Source organism: Leopardus geoffroyi, chromosome B1 (assembly GCF_018350155.1).
Source record: "Leopardus geoffroyi isolate Oge1 chromosome B1, O.geoffroyi_Oge1_pat1.0, whole genome shotgun sequence".
NCBI classification, from domain to species: domain Eukaryota; kingdom Metazoa; phylum Chordata; class Mammalia; order Carnivora; family Felidae; genus Leopardus; species Leopardus geoffroyi.
In genome coordinates, this window is record NC_059327.1 from 140,137,272 (window position 1) to 140,160,717 (window position 23,446).

The window sequence follows — 23,446 nt, forward strand, 5'->3', positions numbered from 1 at the left end:
CTTTTATTTATTTTTGGGACAGAGAGAGACAGAGCATGAACGGGGGAGGCGCAGAGAGAGAGGGAGACACAGAATCGGAAACAGGCTCCAGGCTCTGAGCCATCAGCCCAGAGCCCGACGCGGGTCTCGAACTCACGGACCGTGAGATCGTGACCTGGCTGAAGTCGGACGCTTAACCGACTGCGCCACCCAGGCGCCCCAGAACTTAACATTTTTAAATGAAATTTTAAGTTTATCTCAGATTGTTTTTGTAAAGTTGTTATATTTATCTCATATGACTCTTACAATTTCTTTATTTTTCAAGGGGTCTTTGGAACCTGTATTTAAAAAACCCTGAAAAAGGAGTCTTCTCTTACTTAATACACATAAAATAGCTCTTAATAGCGTAGTCATACTTCATTTAGACATACCACATTGGAACACTAATTAGTCATGATGGAAAAGATTCTTCTATAGTTTTTCATCTTTTTCATTTATACTGCCTCTTGCAAGAATCCATTATCATCCATCCATCCATCCATCTACCCATCCACCCATCTACCCATTTATTCTTTCATTTGTTCATCAAATATGTATTACTACCTGCCGTATTCAAGACAATGAGCTGTCCAGTGTTCGGATGGGTGAGATATTACAAATATGACTAGATTCTGAGATGTTTGACTCTGGAAACAAAAATGGAGAATGTTGATTTCTATAAGTTAAGGATTAAGTAATGTGCCTTGGAAATTTGCAAATAACAAAGAAAATTTTCAACGTGTAGGGAAGTGGTTAAGTGCTTCAGAAAGGCTTTTTTCACTTCAGCTGACCTACTCAGTCCTTGTTTATTTTGGATGAAGGAAAATGTTTTAACATTTAGTAAAAAATACAATAGAAGTGGGGCGCCTGGGTGGCGCAGTCGGTTAAGCGTCCGACTTCAGCCAGGTCACGATCTCGCGGTCCGTGAGTTCGAGCCCCGCGTCAGGCTCTGGGCTGATGGCTCAGAGCCTGGAGCCTGTTTCCGATTCTGTGTCTCCCTCTCTCTCTGCCCCTCCCCCGTTCATGCTCTGTCTCTCTCTGTCCCAAAAATAAATAAACGTTGAAAAAAAATTAAAAAAAAAACAAAAAACAATAGAAGTTATCTGTTCTCAGTTCAAAAATGCCTAGAATATCCCTCGATTTTTCAAGATGTTTCACATCATCAGTACTTTTACTTTTTGTAGTTAAAATATAAATGCTATTAAATACTTAACTAAAATAGCGAAAAGTTTGAGAAGTTATCTGTCCTCAAGGTCCATGTTCTTTCCTCTTACTGAAGAAACCTGAGTTGTAACACTGCCATGTTTTTTGATAAGTGCCTATTGTGATCTTTGCTCATTTTTCTTTTGTTTGATGTTATAATGCATTATTTTTCAGGGGCAAGATTAGTAAAGGCTTGGAGGATTTAAAACATGTTAGTCCAGTAGGAGAAACATACATCCACGAGGGACTAAAGCTAGTAAGTTCTTTTACATTTATAAGCATAGGGGAGAATGTTTTCTTATTCTGTAATACAATAAACTGTAACTCTCTAGTAAAACTCAAAGGCCCCATTACATGTTTATCTTTAAAAGTTTTTAAATATGTTTTTGTTATTCTAAGAATGAGACTGACTTACCATGGTGATAAGAAAACTTTGGATGGCATTTTGCTTTTTAAGGAATTTTTCGTCTTCTGTGTGATTACATTCAGACTAGTCAATCAAAGCTTAAAATTTATCTCCTTTAAACCCAATAGTAACTACTCTATACTGTGAATATATGCACATTTCAAATAAAATAGTTAACCCAAAATACCCTGTTTTAAAAGTCAGTCTATAATATTTTGATTTTGTCAGACTCCTAAATTCAGCTTGATGGAGCATGCTGGTTAAAAGTTAAAATTCTTAGTTGGATAATTATTCTTCATTTTCAGGCAAATGAACAAATTCAGAAAGCGGGAGGCTTAAAAACCTCCAGTATCATAATTGCTCTGACAGATGGTAAGTTGGACGGTCTGGTGCCATCATATGCAGAGAGAGAGGTGAGTATTGAGCTGAACCTGTTCTTTATACCCCAGTGTATTTTGCTGTGTGTCTCTGTATGGATAGCCTAATATTTGGATAATTACCTCTGTCTCTCTCCCTCTGTCTTTCTCTGTCTTTCTCTCTCTCCATAGGCAAAGATATCCAGGTCATTTGGCGCTAGAGTTTATTGTGTTGGTGTCCTGGACTTTGAACAAGCTCAAGTGAGTACAGCAGATCTGCAAACTTTAATCTAAATTACATAATTGTCCTAAGGATAGCTTATCAAATTTTTTTCACTGATGACTTACTGTGATGCTAACCATTTGCTAAAGGTTTTCTATAAGGTGGCCATATGTCTTGAAAGCTGCATCAGTCATGTCTAGTTTTGATAGGTTTCATTACTGAAAACAAAACTCTAAATTTTGTGACTATTCATTTGATTTGAAGGAACTAATATTGTAGGATATACATTTGGATTAAAATAATATGAATGCTCCTTCTTGAACTCAACTGATAAGATTATTGTGAGAGTCTTATAGAGGTATTTTAGTTTGATTGAAAACTTGACTCTTAAGAGTGCAGGAATTTGGGAAAACAAAAATTTTTAATTAAGTTTTGAGGGTTTATATATTAATTTTTTTTTTCTGCTCACCAAGATGACTTTGCATTTAAACTTTTGGTTGAATGTGACATAGGACTCCTGTGTCTCATGGCATTTACAGCTAGCAGAGCTCTGCACTGCTTTGAGATTCAAACTTGGGGCCAATGTAAAGGGGCTGTGGCTGATTCACTTCATTGTGATACATTTAGAATGACACTGGTGCCATCTCCTTCAATTCCTGACAGGCTACCCTGGTGAATTAATCTGTAGTGTAATTTTTCAGATGAACATAACTGAAACATAATGAAGTGTATAAAATCTTGTATGTCTCAACTACCCGTTAATTAAATGTTCCTCCTTTTACTAAAGCTGGAAAGAATCGCCGATTCCAAAGAACAAGTTTTCCCTGTCAAAGGCGGATTTCAAGCTCTTAAAGGAATAATTAATTCTGTGAGTATTTTTCTGGGAGTATGAAAGGCTCATAATTTTAGATACATTTTACAAATGTTGGCAGTAATCTTGATGTCCAGTTCAGGTAGTCATTGTGTTAAAAAGGAAGTTTGTTTGGTACTGTAACACAGCATAATTCTGAAGATCTGAGATTTTGTTTGTGAGATTTGGTGTTGATTCTTAGACGTTGAACTCGGTGAGCCTGGGTTTGTGATTTCAAGTTTAAGATCTTAGACAGCCTGAGACCCTTATATCCTTTGAACGTGGAGTTCCTCACTGTCTTGATATCTGGTAAGTTTTATAGGATTTATGGAGGAAGTATAAAATGAAAATTTGGATTGGAATTTGTGTGATTTCTCCCTCCTCCAAATACGGTGTTTCGTGGCTGTCAGGCACCTTGCCCCAGCGGCCGAGTATTTGACTGCTGTTGTTGTTCTTTCCGTTTTAATGATTAATAGTTTCACTGGAGCTCATAATATTTCTGTTTGGAATTCAGTTGCTCTGTCTCTGGTGATCGTTAGAATTGAGGCTACCCTAAAGAGTATGATGGGAAGTGGGATGATGAAATGTGAAGCAAAACTCCTAGGCTTTCACTGCTGAGGTTTATGTTTCATTTTACTGCCTTTTGCTAGAAGCACTAGGAACAGTTGCTATTAAGTATTTATGATATTTTGGTAAACACCATCCTAAAATGGAAGCGAGTAATATATAGTCTCTAAGCTAGAGCCTTTCCTTTAATCTTTAGGTATTTACTGAAGGGCGGTGGGGTGGGGGGAAACAACTCAGTGTCTTTGGATGTTTCATTCTGGCTTTTAAAATTTCTCTTTAAAGATCATTCATGTGTTTCACAACCAGAGTGAGATGGATTGATTTTGTTTTTAAGTAGCATGCGAGTTTTTTTCCCCCCTCACTCATGGAACTTTCCAAAGAAAAAAATACGATTTGGTTCTATCACATATCGGTACTTCTAGTGGGCAGGCCGAATGTAAATACAGAACGGAACAGAGATTTTGTTATTTTAGGAGTTTAATTATGCTTAGTATTTAGAAAAAATTGCAATGTAAAAAACAGTAAATATTTTTATACTTGGATTCAAGGTAAATACTCTGCAACTGTGATTTGTTTTAAAATACAGAAACATGCATGGTCAATGCAAAAGGGAGGATAATTTGATCCTATAAATAAACAAACCAGCAGATTGTGTTTTAAATAGAATTTCATTGTGCTTGGGAATTTGAAGTTATTTTTATAATTATACTGGGAAGGAGAGAAGACCTCTCTGGATTATTTTATTTGGAATTTTTTTCTCTGTATAAAAAAGGTTCACTTCAAAAGACTAATTGGTTTTTTAAAACTCTTTGCTTATGGGCTATGACTGCATATTTCTCCTGTAGGAAATTAGTAGTTGACAACCAGAGAAGATACAGTTGTTGTTTTATTTGTTAAACTTCATTTATTTTATTTGTATTGGGGAAACTTTAGAATGGAATTTCTAACTGCGGTCTTTCTGGCCTGGAGTTCTTGATGGACTTTAGCTTGAGTAAGTTATGTGGAAAGAGTTAGCATGAAATTAGAAAGACTTGTGTTATTTTAGCTACAGATTGCAAACAAAGCCTCTTGAGTTTCATCTGGTGGAGGCGGATGGGTATAGCGTTCATTTTAATACAGTTCCACTTCAGCTATTTTGTCACTAAAGGAGGAGTAAATTCTCCTCAGGGAAGCCAACCTCTGGGGAAAGTCTGGCAGTAACATGGCAGAGTTGACAGGGGGACAAATGGAGTCATCACATCCAAAGTTAATCTCACTAATGGTTGAGATTTTTATCAACATGATGATAGCTTGGGATTTTTGCTTACTTTGCAGAAATTTAAGGCAATTCAAACACTTTATCTCTCTCCAAGGCAGAGATTGCCTCATCTCTGATAATATACAAAAGCTGTAATTCTGCCTTAAATTTGAATTGCACTTTATACTGACCAAGTACCATGTTATCTTCAAAAAATTATATTTGGTATTTAAAACAAATATACTGTATCTATTTCAGGGTAAGGGCAGAGAGAAGAGATGATCTCTTTATTCTTTATGATTTACCAAACTAGTAGATAAAATTGTTCTGTGAAATGTATTTATGCAAAGCTAAGCAAATGTAAAAAATTAGAAAATTTAACTCTTTCAGATGTCTGGTACTTTGATTTTTTTTTTTTTAATATTCATTTTTGAGAGGGAGAGAGAGAAAGAGACAGAGTATGAGTGGGGTGGGGCAGAGAGAGAGGGAGACACAGAATCTGAAGCAGGCTCCAGGCTCTGCGATGTCAGCACAGAGCCCGGCAGGGGGCTTGAACTCCCAGACCACGAGATCATGATCTGAGCCGAAGTCGGATGCTTAACCGACTGAGCCACCCACGTGCCCCCACATGTCTGGTACTTTGAAGGCAAAATATTAGTTAAATTGAGAGATAATTTCTTTTTCCTGCGAAAAGTTCTTCAAATACATCTGGCTTTATTGCCAATGAATTAATTTCTTTGAAGTTAATCTTTAATTGAGAAAAAATGTAATGTGTTTTTCTTGCTTTCTCGATCCTCTCTCGCCTGCCCACCTAAATCCAGTGACCTAGATGGTCTGGTCCCTTATTGTATATCACGTTTTGTTAAGACATTGTTTGTCTAAAATCCACTTCTTAATCAGCAAGGATAGGTGTTTCATTTTGGAGCCTTCCTTCCTGTAGTTAAAAAAAAAAAAAAAAAAAAAAGAAGCTCTGTAGCAGTACTGTCTTCTGTAACTTCAAAAGCAAGGGACTGAAAAAGGCCTTTGTTGTGAACATTTTGCATGTTAACAATATAATACCTTCTCTAAGATTTACTTGATTCAGAAAATCATTTTAACGTTTTATTTTAATTTGGAATGGAATGAATCATTTCAAAATTTTTAGACTTTTAGGCAAACGTGATATGTGACATTTTTTGGAATATGGGTTTAATCTCCAATCTTAATTAGGGATATTAAGGTTTAAAATTCATTATTGTCTCAAGTAGATGCTGGTAAAACTTTCCTCTTGTTCACCTCTTTTCCCCCCCATTATCTAACTCATTCTTTCATTCATTCATTTATTGAGCTCGAACATGCTTACGGCACTGTTAAGCTCAGAAGAAGGGACATAAACTTAAATAAGACAAACTCTCTGTTTCTAAAGGAGTTTGAAGATGATGACTTGGGGTTTGGAATATGGTTTTCCCCTTGCAGGAATTGCAAAATGCGCAGATAAGGAGGCGGGAAACTTCAGTGAGTCACTCTAGGTGATAAAAAGGAATCCTATCATGCAATTTGTGTTAAGATGCCAATATGGCTAGAGTAAAGTTAACAGAAGGATGGGATAAGTTTGGATATGTTAAGTCATGGAAGACTTTGGGTGGTGGAATTTGAACTGTGCTCTGACAGTTGGAGTAAATTAGAAACAAGGAACACAGAACTTCAGAAAGAACCTGGGCTGAGTGGCTGAAGCACGGGAGGCAGTGTGTGGCCTGGCTGGGATTATGGAGGGATATGAAGGATATCAGGCTGGATCCAGATTCTGGAAACTCTTAAGTGTTTGAATGGGGAATTGGCACTTATTTCATTAGTAATTGGGGAATGATGGAGGAGCAGTTTGGGGATGGGATTGATATGATAGCTGAGAACGTTTAGGAAGAATATTCTTGCAGTAATGGATAGGATAATTTGGAATATGGAAAGGTGTGCTGAGATTGGGAATAGGAAGACCTGAGTATGAGTTCTGACTCTGCCACTGTCTAGCTATGTGGCCTGGTGTACTTCCTAAGTGTAATCTCTCTGATTTTTAAAATTCTCTTCAAGTCAAATGGGGACAATTCTATTTCATTGGGTTGTTTTGTGAATAAAATGAGACAATGATTAAGAATGATCTAACTCAGAAGGGTTGGGTTTTAAACCATTTGGTAGGCAACCAGGAATGGCAGGAAGTTGGGACTGTATAGGATAGGTTATTGATCTTTCTGCAGGACAGTCCACTGAGAGAGATGGCTAGAATTCTAAATAATCAGTGTCTTAGAAGAGCATGACACTGATATGTGAGAGGATCAAATCTAGCAAGTGGGTCGTAAGCACAAGGATTTCTAGATGGTGTAGCTAACCAAAGTCAGATATTTGGCCGTGTCCTAGTTCTGAATCTTCAGGCCACGGAGCTAGGACCCAGCCAACAACTGGGAAAGGAGATTCAGTATTCCCATGACAAAAACTTTTTTTTTGGTAGAATGTCATGTAGAATTTCAGGACCCTGCATTCAGAAAAGAGTCACAGTTCTTGTCAGGGAACTTGTAGTGCTATTCAGTGATTCAAAGTAGAAACCTAGTTGTTAAGGGGGGGGAACCATCTTCAGTGGACCATAGTTCCTTAGGGCTTATTTTAGGTACTGAGATTCTAGGTCTTTCCCAATAAAACTAGGTCAAGGACCACAAGGAAAACATGTAATAAACTCTCTGCCCTGGTCAGAATCATGTCAGGAACAGGGTGGGGCAGAACCTCCAGGGATAAAATTGTTTTCTCTTGCTGAGCCAGTCTCTAATGGGTCTGGAAAACATTAACTGCTGTTATTATTGTGATGGCAGTGAAACTGGAAATAAAAAGGTACATTTGGGAAACCTTAAAAGTTAATAGAACCTGAGAGATGACTGGATATAGGGTGAAAAAGACAGAGGGGAATCGAATATAACTTGGGCATTTTGCCCCCCATCTGGAAGCAGTGAGAGTGAAAGCTGTTTTTACAGAGGGGCACGGAGTGCTAGAGAACACACTGGAATTGGACAGAGGGACAGAAGAGAAGTGGGACTGGGTCTGGGAAGTCCCTGTGGGGAATGTCCCTTTGGGAAGTGGAGGTCCAGCAAAATGTTCAAGTCAGAAAACTTCAGAATTGAGTCATTGTTCCTCCTCTTGTGTTTTCTCCCCTCCCGTTGCCTACAAACACAGGACATAATTCTTCTGTTTTCCACTTTAGATTATCTTTAATATGTTAGAATGTTAAACAATTATTTTTGGTTTCTTGGAAAGGTGATTACCAGGCTTTGATTTGAAAATGAATTTTGAACTAGTATTCGAACTAGTATAGGTCAGACTGACGTGTGAGTACCACATGGGTACTGGCTCAGTGTTTCATAATGCAGTGCTTTGGATGGTAGCATTCAAAATAAAATAACACCTCAGATTAGTGAATAATATGGAAAGAATAAAAATAAAAATTCTCTGTGGAAAACCCCCCCTCTCTCCTTTTCTTTTCCCCTAAAAGCAAGGCCATGGGATGTTATACTCTTTGCAATTATTTCAACAATTTTTTTATAGAGTACCTCAGAATGTATTAAGCAGAAGAGATAAATCAGTTGTGAAACTGGTTTTATAAATAACCCTGATCCAAAAGAATTAAGAACACTATATCCTAGGTGATGGCAGCTAATGCCAGAGTTCCTAAGTACCTAACGGGGAAGTATGGGAACATAAATAGGAAGGAAATGATCACTCATACGTGTAGGACATTTAAATAAAACTGTAATAGGTTGTTTATAAAGGGGGAAAAAGTGCAATCTACATTTCAAAAAATAGCTTCATTCATAGTACTGGAAATGTAAGCTTCATCTGACCTTTGCAGCCAAATTGTTTTTTCTCAGTAATGTCTATTGTTGTTGTTTTGAAAAGTTTCTAAGAAAGGTGTCTACATTATGTTTTAATGAGATGAGAAGACACTGCAAAATTGTTTTCTTTACGGGCAAATCATTTTCATAGAAGAGGTACCTAATGAACATTCTGATAAGACCTCAGTTTAAGTGATTTTAGCAGGTTCTGCTACGAATGTTGACTGCTTAGTTGTGAAAATCTCTATAAAATCATGGTTTGATGAAAAAAATCTAAAGTCTGAGCTAACTGTAAAGATATATCCACAGGAAAACCCCCAAACTGGTAGGATTACTCAAAATTGGAAACCAGTTTCTAGGGCTCTTTTTAACAAAAGATTGACTATAATATGAGGCTCACAATAAATCAGCTTCTTCTGGGCTTCTATTTATCCAAGAATCTTTAGTACTGAATATAGATGAAGTGTCTCATTATAACATCTTTCACATTAATGGTAGGAAGGTTGGGACTGTATTTCCTCCTCCTCCTTTTTTTGTCCAGTGCCTAATATAGCGCTGGGTAAATAGTTATTGGTTAATTTATATTTATCAATGAATGGAAAATAAAATCAGTGCTTTTTGAACATATTTTCATAGTTTTATAATATAGTTATGGTGTATTTAAAGATTAAAAAAATCAAATTTTTTCTTTGCCAGAGAATATTTTGAATTAACATGATTCCATATAACTTTCATTTCATCTTCTTATTTATATTCCACTGTATTATGACTTTGTTTACAAAAACCACATTCATACTAGCTTAAGAGGAAAAAAAAGTTATTGGCTGATATAACTGGGTGGTGCAGAGGGAGGAAATTACCTTCAAGTACAATTGGATCCAGAGAATTGGTCTATGTTCTTAGGATCTCTCTTTGTAAAATTTACCCATGATTTTATTAGCCTCATACTTTTCTTGTTCAAATGAGTGTCCGATGAAGGTAATTGCCAAAGGTTTCAGGGTTGTATGGGCCTCAATTACCAAGCATATTGGAAAGAGAGAGCTGTTGTTCTGGGGCATCAGTATACTCTGTCCCAGATAAGGACTCTGAGTGACTCAGTTGAGTCAAGTGCTCATCCCTGTCAACATATTTGGACCAGCCTGAGCATCATGCCTACCCCGTGAAAAGAGATTGACAGCAAGGCGGAGAAGGAGGAGGCATCATGATCCATAGCATCACTCAGACCACATGGACTGGAGAACACTTTCTCATTAGAAAGGAAACACTGTTCATAGACATGTTAAGGGTGAAAAAGTATTCTGGGTAGGGAAAAAAAAATCAATAGCTATTATAGTCCACTATATTCAAATACCTTTAAATATTTTTGACATCTATTCTTCTATTCTATTCTATTCTATTCTATTCTATTCTATTCTATTTAAGACAGAGAGAGTGCAGGTGGGGGAGAGGGACAGAGAGGAAGACAGAGAGAATATTAAGCAGGCTCTGTGCTCAGCATGAAGTCCGACACAGGGTTTGATCTCATGACCCTGAGATGATGGATGACCTGAGCCAGGATCACAAGTGGAATGCTTAACTGGCTGAGTCACCCAGGCATCTCTGACGTATATTCTAATTAGACACTTCATTCCTTCCAGATGTTAATTAACTAAAAAATACAAATAGAAAATTTGTTTTAAGTTATTCATTTTATGTACTGAAATTTTATAATCTTATCTTGATGTCCATAGTCCAATGCTCTGTTTGCATTTGCATGATAATTTTACTTGATAACAATATTATTCTTTTTCTTTATGTGGTTGGGACTATAGTTTAAGAAAATCAAACCTACTTTGAATAAATACAGCTTTGTGATATTTTGTGAGAAAACTAAACTAGCCATAGCATTACATAGCCAAACTCAAGTGCCAGAAGGTTGTTTTTTAACATCATCTGTTGGGCTACAAAAGATGACCTTTGGAGGCTTACCTTTTCTTGAAAACAAATTCAATCAAGTAGAAGGACATTGAAAAGGAGGCTACAGTGATTAAGATTTATGAATTAAATGTACCACCAATATGAATTATAATAGATAAATGCATGATTTCTCAGTTATATCTTATTTTTACCCAAATATAATAATTCTCAATTTATTTGGAAGCATTTTTTTTTTAAAACTAACTATGTTTAACACACTTTTATGGTGTTGGGTTACAAGGATAGGTATGGTACCCTTGACTTTTCTGAGTTGACCGCTTTAAGGCATGTTTGTTTGAATGTAAAACTAAATAGAAGAGTTGATAAGGCTCTTTTTTTTTTTTACTATTCTTGTTACATAGGGAAATATTTGATTTGCCACTATGGATTTTAAAAAAATCAAATAGGACAAATATAGACTTAGAATGACAGATGGATTTCATGTTTTAGTTAAGAAAACAAGAGAGTGGGCAAATAGGACTAATATGAAATAATATATGTATCAGAGTGAAAAACTTGCTGGAACTCAATTTCTTTAGATTCTGAAACAAATAGTTCATTTGTTATAACTTTATCCATAACTTCAGTGTGCTTTTTATGGAGATTCTTCATCCTTTAAGAAAGCACTAAATGATTATTCTGAGTTTGTGTTGACTAAAAAAAAAAAAAAAAAAGATGATAAGCTTTTGTTTCAAATCACAACCATTTTTGGCAGATTTCTATGTTGTAGCAAGAAAGGAAGACTTGCTAATATGAATCGTTTTTGAAAATTGTAGTTGTGAGATGCGGAGGACCTAAATGTCATTTGGGGTTTTTGTTTCACAATTTGTGATATGGGCATTATTTTCACCAACAGTATAATCAGAACGATTCATCTGTTATGTTTGGAGCTGAGAAGAGTAAAAGGCAATGATTATAACTCACATTCTTCCTTAGATTTCTTAGAGTAAAAGTTTGTTTAAAAATTTGTCACTTGTGCTTATACAACTCGCTTACTTGGAAGGAAGAGAGAATCCATTTTTAGCAATGGGCCAGTGCAGAATGAGCTGTATTGAGCAACTGGTATTTTGAAGCTTCAAGCACTTTTTAGAAATGAACTCAACCAAAACATGTGATTACAAATTACTTTTTTTTTTTAAAGATTTTATTATTTTTTTTAAGTTTACTTATTTATTTTGAGAGAGAAAGAGTGAAGTGTGTGAGCAGGGGAGGGGCAGAGAGGGGGAGAGAGAATTCCAAGCTGACTCTGCCCTGTCAGCCCTGAGCCTGAGGCAGGACTGGAACCCACAAACTGTGAAAGTGTGACCTGAACCAAAATCAAGATTTGGACACTTAACCGACTGAGCCACCCAGGCGCCCCAAGATTTTATTATTATTTTTTTAAAGTTCATTTATTTGTTTTGAGAGAGAGCAAGAACAAGCAGGGCAGGAGCAGAGAGAGAAGGGGACAGAAGATCTGAAGCAGGCTTTGCACTGACAGCAGAGAGCCCTATGTGGGGCCCAAACTCATGAACCATGAGATCATGACTTGAGCCAAAGTCAGATGATTAACTGACTGGGCCACCTAGGCACCCAGCCACCCAGATTTTATTATTTTTAAGTAATCTCTACACCCAATGTGGGGCTCAAACCTGCAACCCTGAGATCAAGAGTCACATGCTCTCCTGACTGAGCCAGCCAGGTGCCCTATGATTACAAATTATAATGGTTTTTCATTGATGTATCACCTCGTAAAGAAAAATATATTTGATAGGGATGTTTGGCAGCCAGAGAGAAAATAAAGATCATCTGAACACTGAAAGCTAAAAAGCAAACAAGAAAAGACTGTGAAAACATCCTTACAATTGTTTTAGCTGCTTATTTTATGCAAATATATGGTTAATTACTAAGGTTTCATTTTGTTGGGACCTTTGGAATAATGCTGTTCAGTGATTTTTCCTTATGAGATAGAAGCTTGGAATCCTTCATATTAGGATGAACTCCTATAGTGTTTAAAACTACTCCCTGAGTAAGGAAAAAAAAAATGCTTGCTTTTTTAGACTTATTCTTATCCTTACAGATATTTTCTGACGTGTTGTATGTCATGGAAATTCGCGGTTTCTATCTGTTAAAGATATACCTTGGATGCCTGTAAATTATCTATAATGTTCTACTGTAGATGATGTTATATACCCAAAGTCAGTGTTAAAATGTATTGCTAGGATGAATATTTTTAATTTTTAATGACGTTTAAAAATGTTATAGATGTTTGGGTAGCAGTTGAATTTAAGTGTAATGCAATATTCTATTTTTGGGGGAAATCTCTAATATTTAGAATAGACCTTTAAAAATGAGATCACAAAGGAAAACATTCAGTGGGATTTATTTATTTATTTCTCTTTTCACATACCCTATCTAGAATTAACCTTCTTTTCTTAAGAAAATAACGTATATTAGGGGCACCGGGTGGCTCTGTTGGTTGAGGCTGTCTCTTGGTTTTGGCTCAGGTCATAATCGCACAGTTTGTGAATTCAAGTCCTGTTCAGGCTCTGGGCTGGCAGCCGGGAGCCTTCTTGGGATTCTTTCTCCCTGTCTCTCTCCCTTTCCTTCTGCTCTTCCCCTGCTTGTACTCTCTCTCAAAATAAATAAATAAACATTAAAAAAAGAAGATATGTATATTAAATTCATGTTTCTTTTCACGTTGTTTTATTGTTTCTTATTTTTTTTCCATTTGGTTTGCTGCTTTATGGGCGCGATTGATTACCAAAATTTGTACTATGCAAATAAGCTTTCTCTTCATGTGTGTGACTCAAGATGTGATTTGATTAATTCAAGTAGCACCTAATTAAGCTCTGTATTTTTTTTGTATGCTTAACTGTTCAGTGTTACACACTTCATTTATTTGTCTTATAGTCAAAATGCTCATGATTTTTATTAGAAAGTTTTACAGGTACTCTTCAATTAATTCAATAAACATTAATTGAGCAGCTGCTATTTTTAATATATTGTGCTATCTGCTTTTTATATTAGATTGGTTTTGAATATATGGCATTATCATTCATTAGAGAAATGTTTACCTAGTTTCTTCTGGAATGGGCTTTATTCTATTTTCCAATATTATAACCTTTCTATTGCCATTTAGAAATTGGAAAAAGTACAGATGTTAAAATCTATTTTGGTTTATCTTAGTTGTGGGAAATTTTTCTTTTTTTTAACTGAATACTTGATTCTCAAATCATAAAACCTAGATATTTCAACATAAACTTGAGAGACATGGTATGTCCTAAGTCATACTTTGACTTCATTTCCCCATCTTAACTAATTTCTGCTAAATTTTATCTTGGGTATATCTCAACCAGGGTTCTCCACTAATTAATTCCATTTTATCGTAAAGGTCAGAAGAAAAAGGCCACAACTATATACATTGTATGCATTTTTTTCAGGCCATAATATGGCTTTCACTACTTCTTTCATGCCCCATATCTATAATTATAGCCTGTGTTCATTATGTAAATATGTTGAGGAATTTATAAGATCTCATTACATGGTTTAATATGCTTCTTAAAATATCTAAGAAAGAAGAGATAAAATAGGATGCTGTCTGGTTATTTCTGTTGTAGATGGTTCCTCAATAATGCTGTCATTTTACCTGATTATTATTCCATACATATAAAGAACTGATTGTAACTTTAAAGACAAACAAGATAAGAAATCGCTTTGTAACCAATGAGATTCTTGAAAGAGTTGTGTCTGACTTAGCAGTTGTCCTTACCCGTACTCCCACAAATATTGCCGGTTCTGGCTTCAGGATACATCTCTGCCACTTGTTACTTTATACGTAAATTTGGCCTACCGTGAAATCCTGCAACCGGACCACATGACATTAGATGTAGATTCAATCCAAATTAATTTGGAACATGCCTGGAGTAGTCAGGGTGAAACACCATTCTGGTACTTCATTCAAGTAGCTCTGCAGAGAAGCGACAGCACAAAGGGATCTACTTTGATCTTCTGCCAAACATCTATAGTCTCAGAGAGGCCAGCAGGCACAAGGTCAGAGCTGACTCCTAAGGCTGCATCTGGTCTTACTGCTAACCAACAACCAACCCAGAGGGAGGCATAAATAACCCTATCTATTCTCTCCCCCTCCCTTGCCCAATAGAGAAATTCCATGAAATTAGTATTTACAGTGTACACGGAACTAATGAGAAATTTTGATTATCAGAATTGTGCAAATAGTGAATTAAAATTATATACAACCAGTTAGCAACAAAAAAAATAATGACAGTTTTTAAGAGTGAATGCTATTGTTCCACTTGGAGTTTTACCCCAAACAACTTGGAAGAGGGGAAATATTTAGGTTTTGACTTTATTATCATAATGCATGGCAGACTTTTTATCATACATTTAAAAGAGAGCATTCAAGACAAATACATTTAAAATTCTTTTTAATGTTTATTTTTGAGAGAGAGAGTGGGGGAAGAGGCAGAAAGAGGGAGACACAGAATCCAAAGCAGGCTCCAGGCTCTGAGCTGTCAGCACACAGCCTAACTCGGGGCTCACATCCACGAACTGTGAGATCATGACCTGAGCCGAAGTCGGACGCTTAACCGACTGAGCTACCCAGGCGTCCCAAAACAAACACATTTTAAATAGGACAGAAAGTTTTGATAACGAGAAAGGACAGTGACTGTGAATATAGAGATTAAATATATAAAACCATCTTTAGGCATTTAATTCACAGTTTGGGACAACATGTTGGAATGCAGAATTTTTACACAAAGAACCAGAATTTAGAATTCTATGTATTTTAACTTCTTTTCTATTATAGATTTGCACTGGCTTATAAACGCAAGTCTTGCAGATGGCCTTGTGTGTACCAATGGCTACTTTGCTTAGATCTCTCTCTCCTGGAAGTTCATACCTTCATCTCCTACCCAGCCTGGCCCTGTGGGTGCAACTGTAGGTTACAAAGTTTTCACAAATATAGGAGGGAAAGAAACCAAGAAAAAGAATAACAGAGGAACAAGTCTCTGTCATGCAGACATATAAACAGACCTCATTTTCCGATGTAGGCATCCCATTTTAGAGAACATTTTTCCCTCATGCTGCTTGCATTTCTTGCTTTGCTAAATGGTTGTGCTACCTGAATTTCCATATGTAGGGATTTTTATGGGTAAAAAATTTCTCTTCAAGGTATAACCCCATCTAGTTTGTTTGAAAGGCCATCATTTCATATATTTATTTATGTATTAGCATGAATAAGTTCATGAAATGAGAACAGCCTCGTTGAAATAGAATATTTTGGGCAGCAGAAAACCTGGACAGTGATGGCATTTAGAAAAGGGATATCTGTGTGTCTAGTAACCTAGGTGACACCATGAGTGAGGGAGGCACAAAGACTAACTTACTCTGTATCAAAAGTTCTCCTAAAGCCAGTTCCACATCCAGAAAAAATAGAGAAAAATGAAAGAAAACAAAACAAAAAAACCCCAAATGTCCTTCTGGCTCCAAATGTCCTTTCTGTTCCCAGGACTCAGGCAAGTTCTAGAAACATATGAAACCGAAATACCCTTCAGTGCCATTGACATCATTACTTTTATGAAAAAAATATGTGTTCTACGATGGAGTAACAAATTAAGTTTTCTAAACACAGTTTGATTTTAGTTTTCCAAGTGCTTCTGGTGCCCTCAAACCAGAGTTAGGACCTTTTGTGGTTCCAGTATAGCCTCTCATGTCTTTTAAGTTCTGGATTATGCTGAGAAGTAAGAAGTACAAGTGTTCTATCTGAACAAAACACATTTGAGATAGAAAGCGATAATAAAATAAGACAATAGAAAGCAAAAATAAATCAAAAGAGAGAGGGCCCTAAGCATTTGCATATCCTATATATTACTAATTGATAGGATGATCTAAAGTTTTAATTTATTCAAAGTCAGTGGAATTCGAAATTTTAAATCTATAAAAACCCCATCAAATGTAGATGAGGGGCAGCTGGATGGCTCAATTGGTCGAGTGCCTTACTCTTGATTTTGACCCAGGTCATGATCCCAAGGTCTTGGGATTGAGCCCCGTGTTGGGCTCCATGCTGAACATGGATCCTGCTTAAAATTCTCTCTCTGGCTCCCTCTGCTCCTCTCCTCCACTTGTGCTCTCTGTCTCTAAAATAAAAAAATAAAAATAAACAAATTTAAAAAATGGGGGTGAAAGCTTCATGGAATAGTTTTGAAGATAAAATATAACATAAATTTTACTTGTTTTTCATGTTAAGATAGCTTTGTTGAAGTATAATTGACAGATAACAGACTGCATATATTTAAAGTGTACCATTTGATAAATGTTAACAGATTTTTATGTATAAAGTATCCATGGAAATACCACCACAATCAAGATCATGAACTTACCCACCAGTTTCCTCCCTCTTTGCCCTTCCCTTTGTTCCCTGGCAACCACTGATCTGCTTTCTGTCACTATGGAATGTCCTTTGTATGCATCCGGAGTCTTGGAAATATAGGTATCTATTGACACTGACCAGTAATTAGATTTTTAATAATCTTTGGGCCTATATGCATACATAGTATACACTTGATAAATGTTTGTATTATTCCTGCCTTGTGTGTAAGGATTATCACTCCATTGATGTGATATTTCACTGCATATGAGCCAGACATTGAAACTTACGTGTGTTCATTATTACTGGAATATATATATTTTCTAAACCCTTGCTACTCAGTGTGGCCCACAGACCAGCAGTCTGTGGCATCATTTGGGAGGTTGTTAGAAATGCAGAATCTTGGGACTCTTCTCAAGACCTACTGAACCAGAACCTGTATTTTAACAATATCCTAGGTGATTTGTATACTCATTAAGATTTGAGAAACACTGTTCTAAGACATCACCGGATGTAAACTATCCAGATGTGCCATTATTTACTTGACATGGGGAGAACTTTGTAATTATATTAACTGAATAAGCAAACAACAACTCCATATAGTAGGATTCAAATTTTATTTTTCAGAGATGCAGCTTATAAAATGCATAGAAGTGCACAAAAACACAGGAAGGAAAGAGATAAAGACGGAGTGAGTGATATTGCTGAATAGAATTGTGATTTTTATTTGAAATGAGATAGATTTAGGTCATTTTAATAGTGTAAAAAGAATCTGGGCAAAACAGACAGATAAATTGCACAAGTTTTGTAGATATTAGATTTTGTAATGATTAGACTGTCTCTCACAAGCCTGGAGGATAGCAGAGTGCACTGATTACAATAGGCTTTAGAGTCAATCAAACCTGAGGAGATCTTGCGATGCTATTTAAAAACTACTCTTTCTTAGCAAAAAAAAAAAAAAAAAAAAAAAAAAATTAACAGTAAAGAAAATATCTCTCTAAGCCTCAGTTTTCTCATCAATCAAGTGGGGATAAAAATAGTATGTATTTGGGGTGCACCATGGGTGGCTCTTGATATCGGCTCAGGTCATGATCTAATGGTTTGAAAGATTGAGCCCTGCGTTGGGCTCTGTGCTGACAAGCACAGGGAGCCTGCTTAGGATTCCCTTTCTTCCTCTCTCTGCCCCTTCCCCTCTCTCTTTCTTGCACACATGCTCTCCCTCTCTCTCTCAAAATAAATAAATAAACAAGAAAATACTATGTATTCATAAGACTTGAGAGGATTAACTGAAGAGATTTAGATAAAGTGCTTAGCACACTTCCTGGAACATAATTAGTCCCCAATAAATGATAATTATTATTACCATTGTTCGGGATTCTTTTGAATTTTTCTTAAAATATGAAATTTATTTTCAAATTGGTTTCCATACAACACCCAGTGCTCCTTCCAACAGGTGCCCTCCTCAGTGCCCATCACCCACCCTCCCCTCCCTCCCACCCCCCATCAACCCTCAGTTTGTTCTGTTTTTAAGAGTCTCTTATGTTTTGGCTCCCTCCCTCTCTAACCTCTTTTTTTTTTTTTTTCCTTCCCCTCCCCATGGTCTTCTGGTAAGTTTCTCAGGATCCACATAGAGTGAAAACACATGGTATCTGTCTTTCTCTGTATGACTTATTTCACTTAGCATCACACTCTCCAGTTCCATCCACGTTGCTACAAAGGGCCATATTTCATTCTTTCTCATTGCCAAGTAGTATTCCATTGTTGATATAAACCACAGTTTCTTTATCCATTCATTAGTTGGTGGATATTTAGGCTCTTTTCATAATTTGGCTATTGTTGAAAGTGCGGCTATAAACATTGGGGTACAAGTGCCCCTATGCATCAGCACTCCTGTATCCCTTGGGTAAATTCCTAGCAGTGTTATTGCTGGGTCATAGGATAGATCTATTTTTAATTTTTTGAGGAGCCTCCACACTGTTTTCCAGAGTGGCTGCACCAGTTTGCATTCCCACCAGCAATGCAAGAGGGTTCCCATTTCTCCACATCCTCACCAGCATCTATAGTCTCCTGATTTGTTCATTTTAGCCACTCTGACCGGTGTGAGGTGGTATCTCAGTGTGGTTTTGATTTGTATTTCCCTGATGAGGAGCGACGTTGAGCATCTTTTCATGTGCCTGTTGGCCATCTGGATGTCTTCTTTAGAGAAGTGTCTATTCATGTTTTCTGCCCATTTCTTCACTGGATTATTTGTTTTTCAGGTATGGAGTTTGGTGAGCTCTTTATAGATTTTGGATGCTAGCCCTTTGTCTGATATGTCATTTGCAAATATCTTTTCCCATTCCGTCGGTTGCCTTTTAGTTTTGTTGATTGTTTCCTTTGCAGTGCAGAAGCTTTTTATCTTCATAAGGTCCCAATAGTTCATTTTTGCTTTTAATTCCCTTGCCTTTGGAGATGCGTTAAGTAAGAAATTGCTGCGGCTGAGGTTAGAGAGGTTTTTTCCTGCCTTCTCCTCTAGGGTTTTGATGGTTTCCTGTCTCACATTCAGGTCCTGTATCCATTTTGAGTTTATTTTTGTGAATGGTGTGAGAAAGTGGTCTGGTTTCAACCTTCTGCATGTTGCTGTCCAGTTCTCCCAGCACCATTTGTTAAAGAGACTGTCTTTTTTCCATTGGATGTTCTTTTCTGCTTTGTCAAAGATAAGTTGGCCATACGTTTGTGGGTCTAGTTCTGGGGTTTCTATTCTATTCCATTGGTCTATGTGTCTGTTTTTGTGCCAATACCATGCTGTCTTGATGATTACACCTTTCTGGTAGAGGTTAAAGTCTGGGATTGTGATGCCTCCCGCTTTGGTCTTCTTCTTCAATATTACTTTGGCCATTCAGAGTCTTTTGTGGTTCCATACAAATTTTAGGATTGCTTGTTCTAGTTTCGAGAAGAATGCTGGTGCAATTTTGATTGGGATTGCATTGAATGTGTAGATAGCTTTGGGTGGTATTGACATTTTAACAATATTTATTCTTCTAATCCATTTGCACGGAATGTATCTTCTTCAGTTTCCTTCATAATCTTTTGAATTTTTGACTGCTGATATTTGTACTAAATTTAGGAAGTTTGACTTTTAGTAAATTTCAGTCTTGTTACACATATTAATATTTGAGGACTTAAGAGTAGGGAGTAGGTAATAATGTACCTATTATTTTCATTTGTAAATATCCCTTAACACTAATATTACTGTTTGAGTGAACAGATGCTTGTGAGTGAACAGATGCTTCAGTAGTATACTTTTCTTCATGGTGACCATCAAGTTCTTTGCCAATTATATATATATGTATATATATAATATATATGTGTATATACATATATAATATATGTATATATACATATATATAATTTATATCATATATATATCATATATATATTTATATATAATATAAATTGTATATATAATATAAATTATATATGTGTATATATACATATATAATTTATATACATATTTACATTTATATACATATATATTTATATATATACATATATATACACATATATATAATTTATATTATATATGTATATATATAATTTATATTATATATGTGTATATATGTATATATATACACACACACACACATATATATGTATATAAATAGTTCAGAATCTCAAATGATGCAGTTTTGCATCTAGTGTGTGCAGTGTCCTGGTTTTATTAATAGCATTTGTCATGTCTTTAAATTTGGTCTATGGTGCTATTAGCTCTCTCTGATGTCAACCAAGGCCATCCTTTAGTGGAAACTATTTTCTGTGTCTATTGAGATATAATGAAGACAGATGGCAACACATATTTGAAGAAACATCCTTACAAGATGCTCTGTTGTACAAATGATGGAAGTGCAGATATGAAAGATAATGCATCAATTATCATAGATGGGACACCTGATCCAGTGTTCAATCAATCAATAGCAGTATTTAATTTAGTAAAAATTAGCTAGAGTGTTTAAAATATTTGCCGTCTCTGTCAGTTGTCGTTTAGTGATGACAATTTTAATATAATGGACCTATTTTGATATCTTGAACATTTGAACCTGTGCAATTACTTGGTGAAAATAAATTGCAAACTGTTTTGTGTTTAGGGAACTGTTTATACATACAAACATTGAATTATTTGAATTTCCAGTTGTTTTCCTTTTTTAAAAAAATGGTTATTTATTTATTTTGAGAGAGAGAGAGCATGTGTACAGGGAATGGGGAGAGAGAGAGAGAGAGAGAGGGAGGGAGAGAGAGAGAGAGAGAGACGGAGAGAGAGACAGAATCCTAATCAGGTTCTGTGCTGTCCGTGCAAACCGTACCACGGGGCTTGAACTCAGAAACTGTGAGATCATGACCTGAGCTGAAACCAAGTGTCAGACGCTTAACTGACTGAGCTTCCCAGGTGTTATTTTCTTAATACAGGAACATGGTAAACACTAGATGGAAAAATCCAATTTAGGACAAATTTTATTTTTTAAAAATGCATACACTCTCCTGTCTCAATTTCTCCCCAGTGCATTCTCCGTCCCTCTCTTTGATTGTTTTTCATTTGGAAATGTTTTGGGTGGTTTGGGTGAACTTCCTCTCAAATTACGGGTTTCTGGATTTCCAACATTCACAACTTACTGGCTTTTTCACATAACTTTATTCTGCTTTATCATAGTCATAATATGGTTGTTGCTTTGCTTACTAGAAAGACATTTTTTATATTCTCATTAATTCATGTAACCTGTATTCCCTAAGCATTTATTGGTTGTACTACATGTACAAAACAATTTGCTAGTTCTAAAGGGTTGTATAGTATAATATCCTATTTTTATACCCCAAAAGAGTTTGTTTTTAATAGAGGAGGTGATTCGTATACTCAACTAATATAACATAAGGTCCAAAGAAATATATTTAAAAAAATCAATACAAACTTTAGAGGGGGGTAGGTAATGTCCTGTGGGGAATTCAACTGAATTACTTTAGATGATGAGTCCGATTTTATGACTCATTGTCTAAAATGCTTGCCCTTCTTTTTTCTTTTTTTTTCTTCTTTTTACGTTTATTTATTTTTGAGAGAGACAGAGACAGCATGAGTGGCGTAGGGGCAGAGAGAGAGAGGGAGAGAGAGAGAATCCCAAGATGACAGTGCAGAGGCTGATGTGGGGCTCGAACCCATGAAACTGTGAGATTATGACCTGAGCTGAAACCAAGAGTCAGATGCTCCACCAACTGAGCTACCCAGGTGTCCCCAAACTACTTGCCTTTCAATGAATGTGTTACTGGAGTCACTTTTCCATTCAGTAATGTCATTTCTATGAAATTCATTTTATTAAAATAAGTATTAATATTAAACTAATGTAAATGTATTCTTGTATATTATATAAGAATATAAATGTATAAATGAATGTATAAATGAATGTAAATGTATAAATGTATATTATACAATATGTTGCACTATATAATCAATCTTTAGCTGTTCTTATAGCTTCTGCTTAATGTAGTGTGATTCCTTTAATCTCAGACTTGAATAGAAAATAAATTTCTAAATAATTTTGAAACTTTTTCTTTAAAATCAAAATACCTTACAAGGGATAAATAGGGTCTGGCTTCAGAGATGTATACGATCAATAGTACTTAAAGGTATTTATTCTCCAGTTTTATGGAGAACGCCACAAGAATTAATCATTTGATTTTGCTATTGGAACTGTCTTTTTGAACTATATGATGGATTACATCAAATTAAAAGAGAAAGTCAAGATACACACATTTGTCTTGAATATTTTGAGATCTGATTTAATTATGGCCAATATTGGTAGAAGAGACAAAACTAAGACAATTTTAGAAATTCACACAGGTCATTCTGGGTTGCATATTCTTTGACATGACCTTTGGAAAATCTAATTGTAATTTCTTTTTTTTAATGTTGACTTATTTTTGAGAGAGGCAGAGAGACAGAGCACAAGTGGGGGAGGAGCACAGAGAGAGGGAGACACAGAATCCAAAGCAGGCTCCAGGCCCTGAGCTGTCAGCACAGAGACAGAAGCAGGGCTCGAACCCATGAACTGTGAGATCATGACCTGAGCCGAAGTCCGATGCTTAACTGACTGAGCCACGCTGGCGCCCCCTCATTGTAATTTCTTGATTTATCTTATTCTAAGCAATTTTTTAAAAAATGGTTACAGTTTCCAGTGGATTCCATCTTTAAGCCTCTCATAATTTTTCTTGATGTTTGAAACATTTTCAGTAATGCTGCCAGAGGTGTGCCTGAAATAACTAATAAAGAAATTGAGAACTGATCTCCTTAAGGGATCTATTTTAAAATAGATTCCCTCAGACTTGCTGGCAGGTAGAGTAGATTTGGAGGCTTTACGGTTTTCCTTTGACCCCTCCGTCTGTGTGGCTC

At 36.0% G+C, this 23,446-nt stretch overlaps 1 protein-coding gene across 2 annotated transcripts in view; it reads left to right on the forward strand.

The window, feature by feature from the left end:
- ANTXR2 (ANTXR cell adhesion molecule 2) overlaps positions 1 to 23,446 on the forward strand; it is a 154,169-nt gene that overhangs the window by 20,074 nt on the left and 110,649 nt on the right. For both annotated transcript variants that reach the window (XM_045473627.1, XM_045473626.1), the window contains exons 4-7: positions 1,396 to 1,477; positions 1,933 to 2,040; positions 2,176 to 2,244; positions 2,994 to 3,074. In XM_045473627.1, coding sequence (XP_045329583.1) covers positions 1,396 to 1,477; positions 1,933 to 2,040; positions 2,176 to 2,244; positions 2,994 to 3,074 — 340 coding nt within the window. The remainder of the gene's footprint in view (positions 1 to 1,395; positions 1,478 to 1,932; positions 2,041 to 2,175; positions 2,245 to 2,993; positions 3,075 to 23,446) is intronic.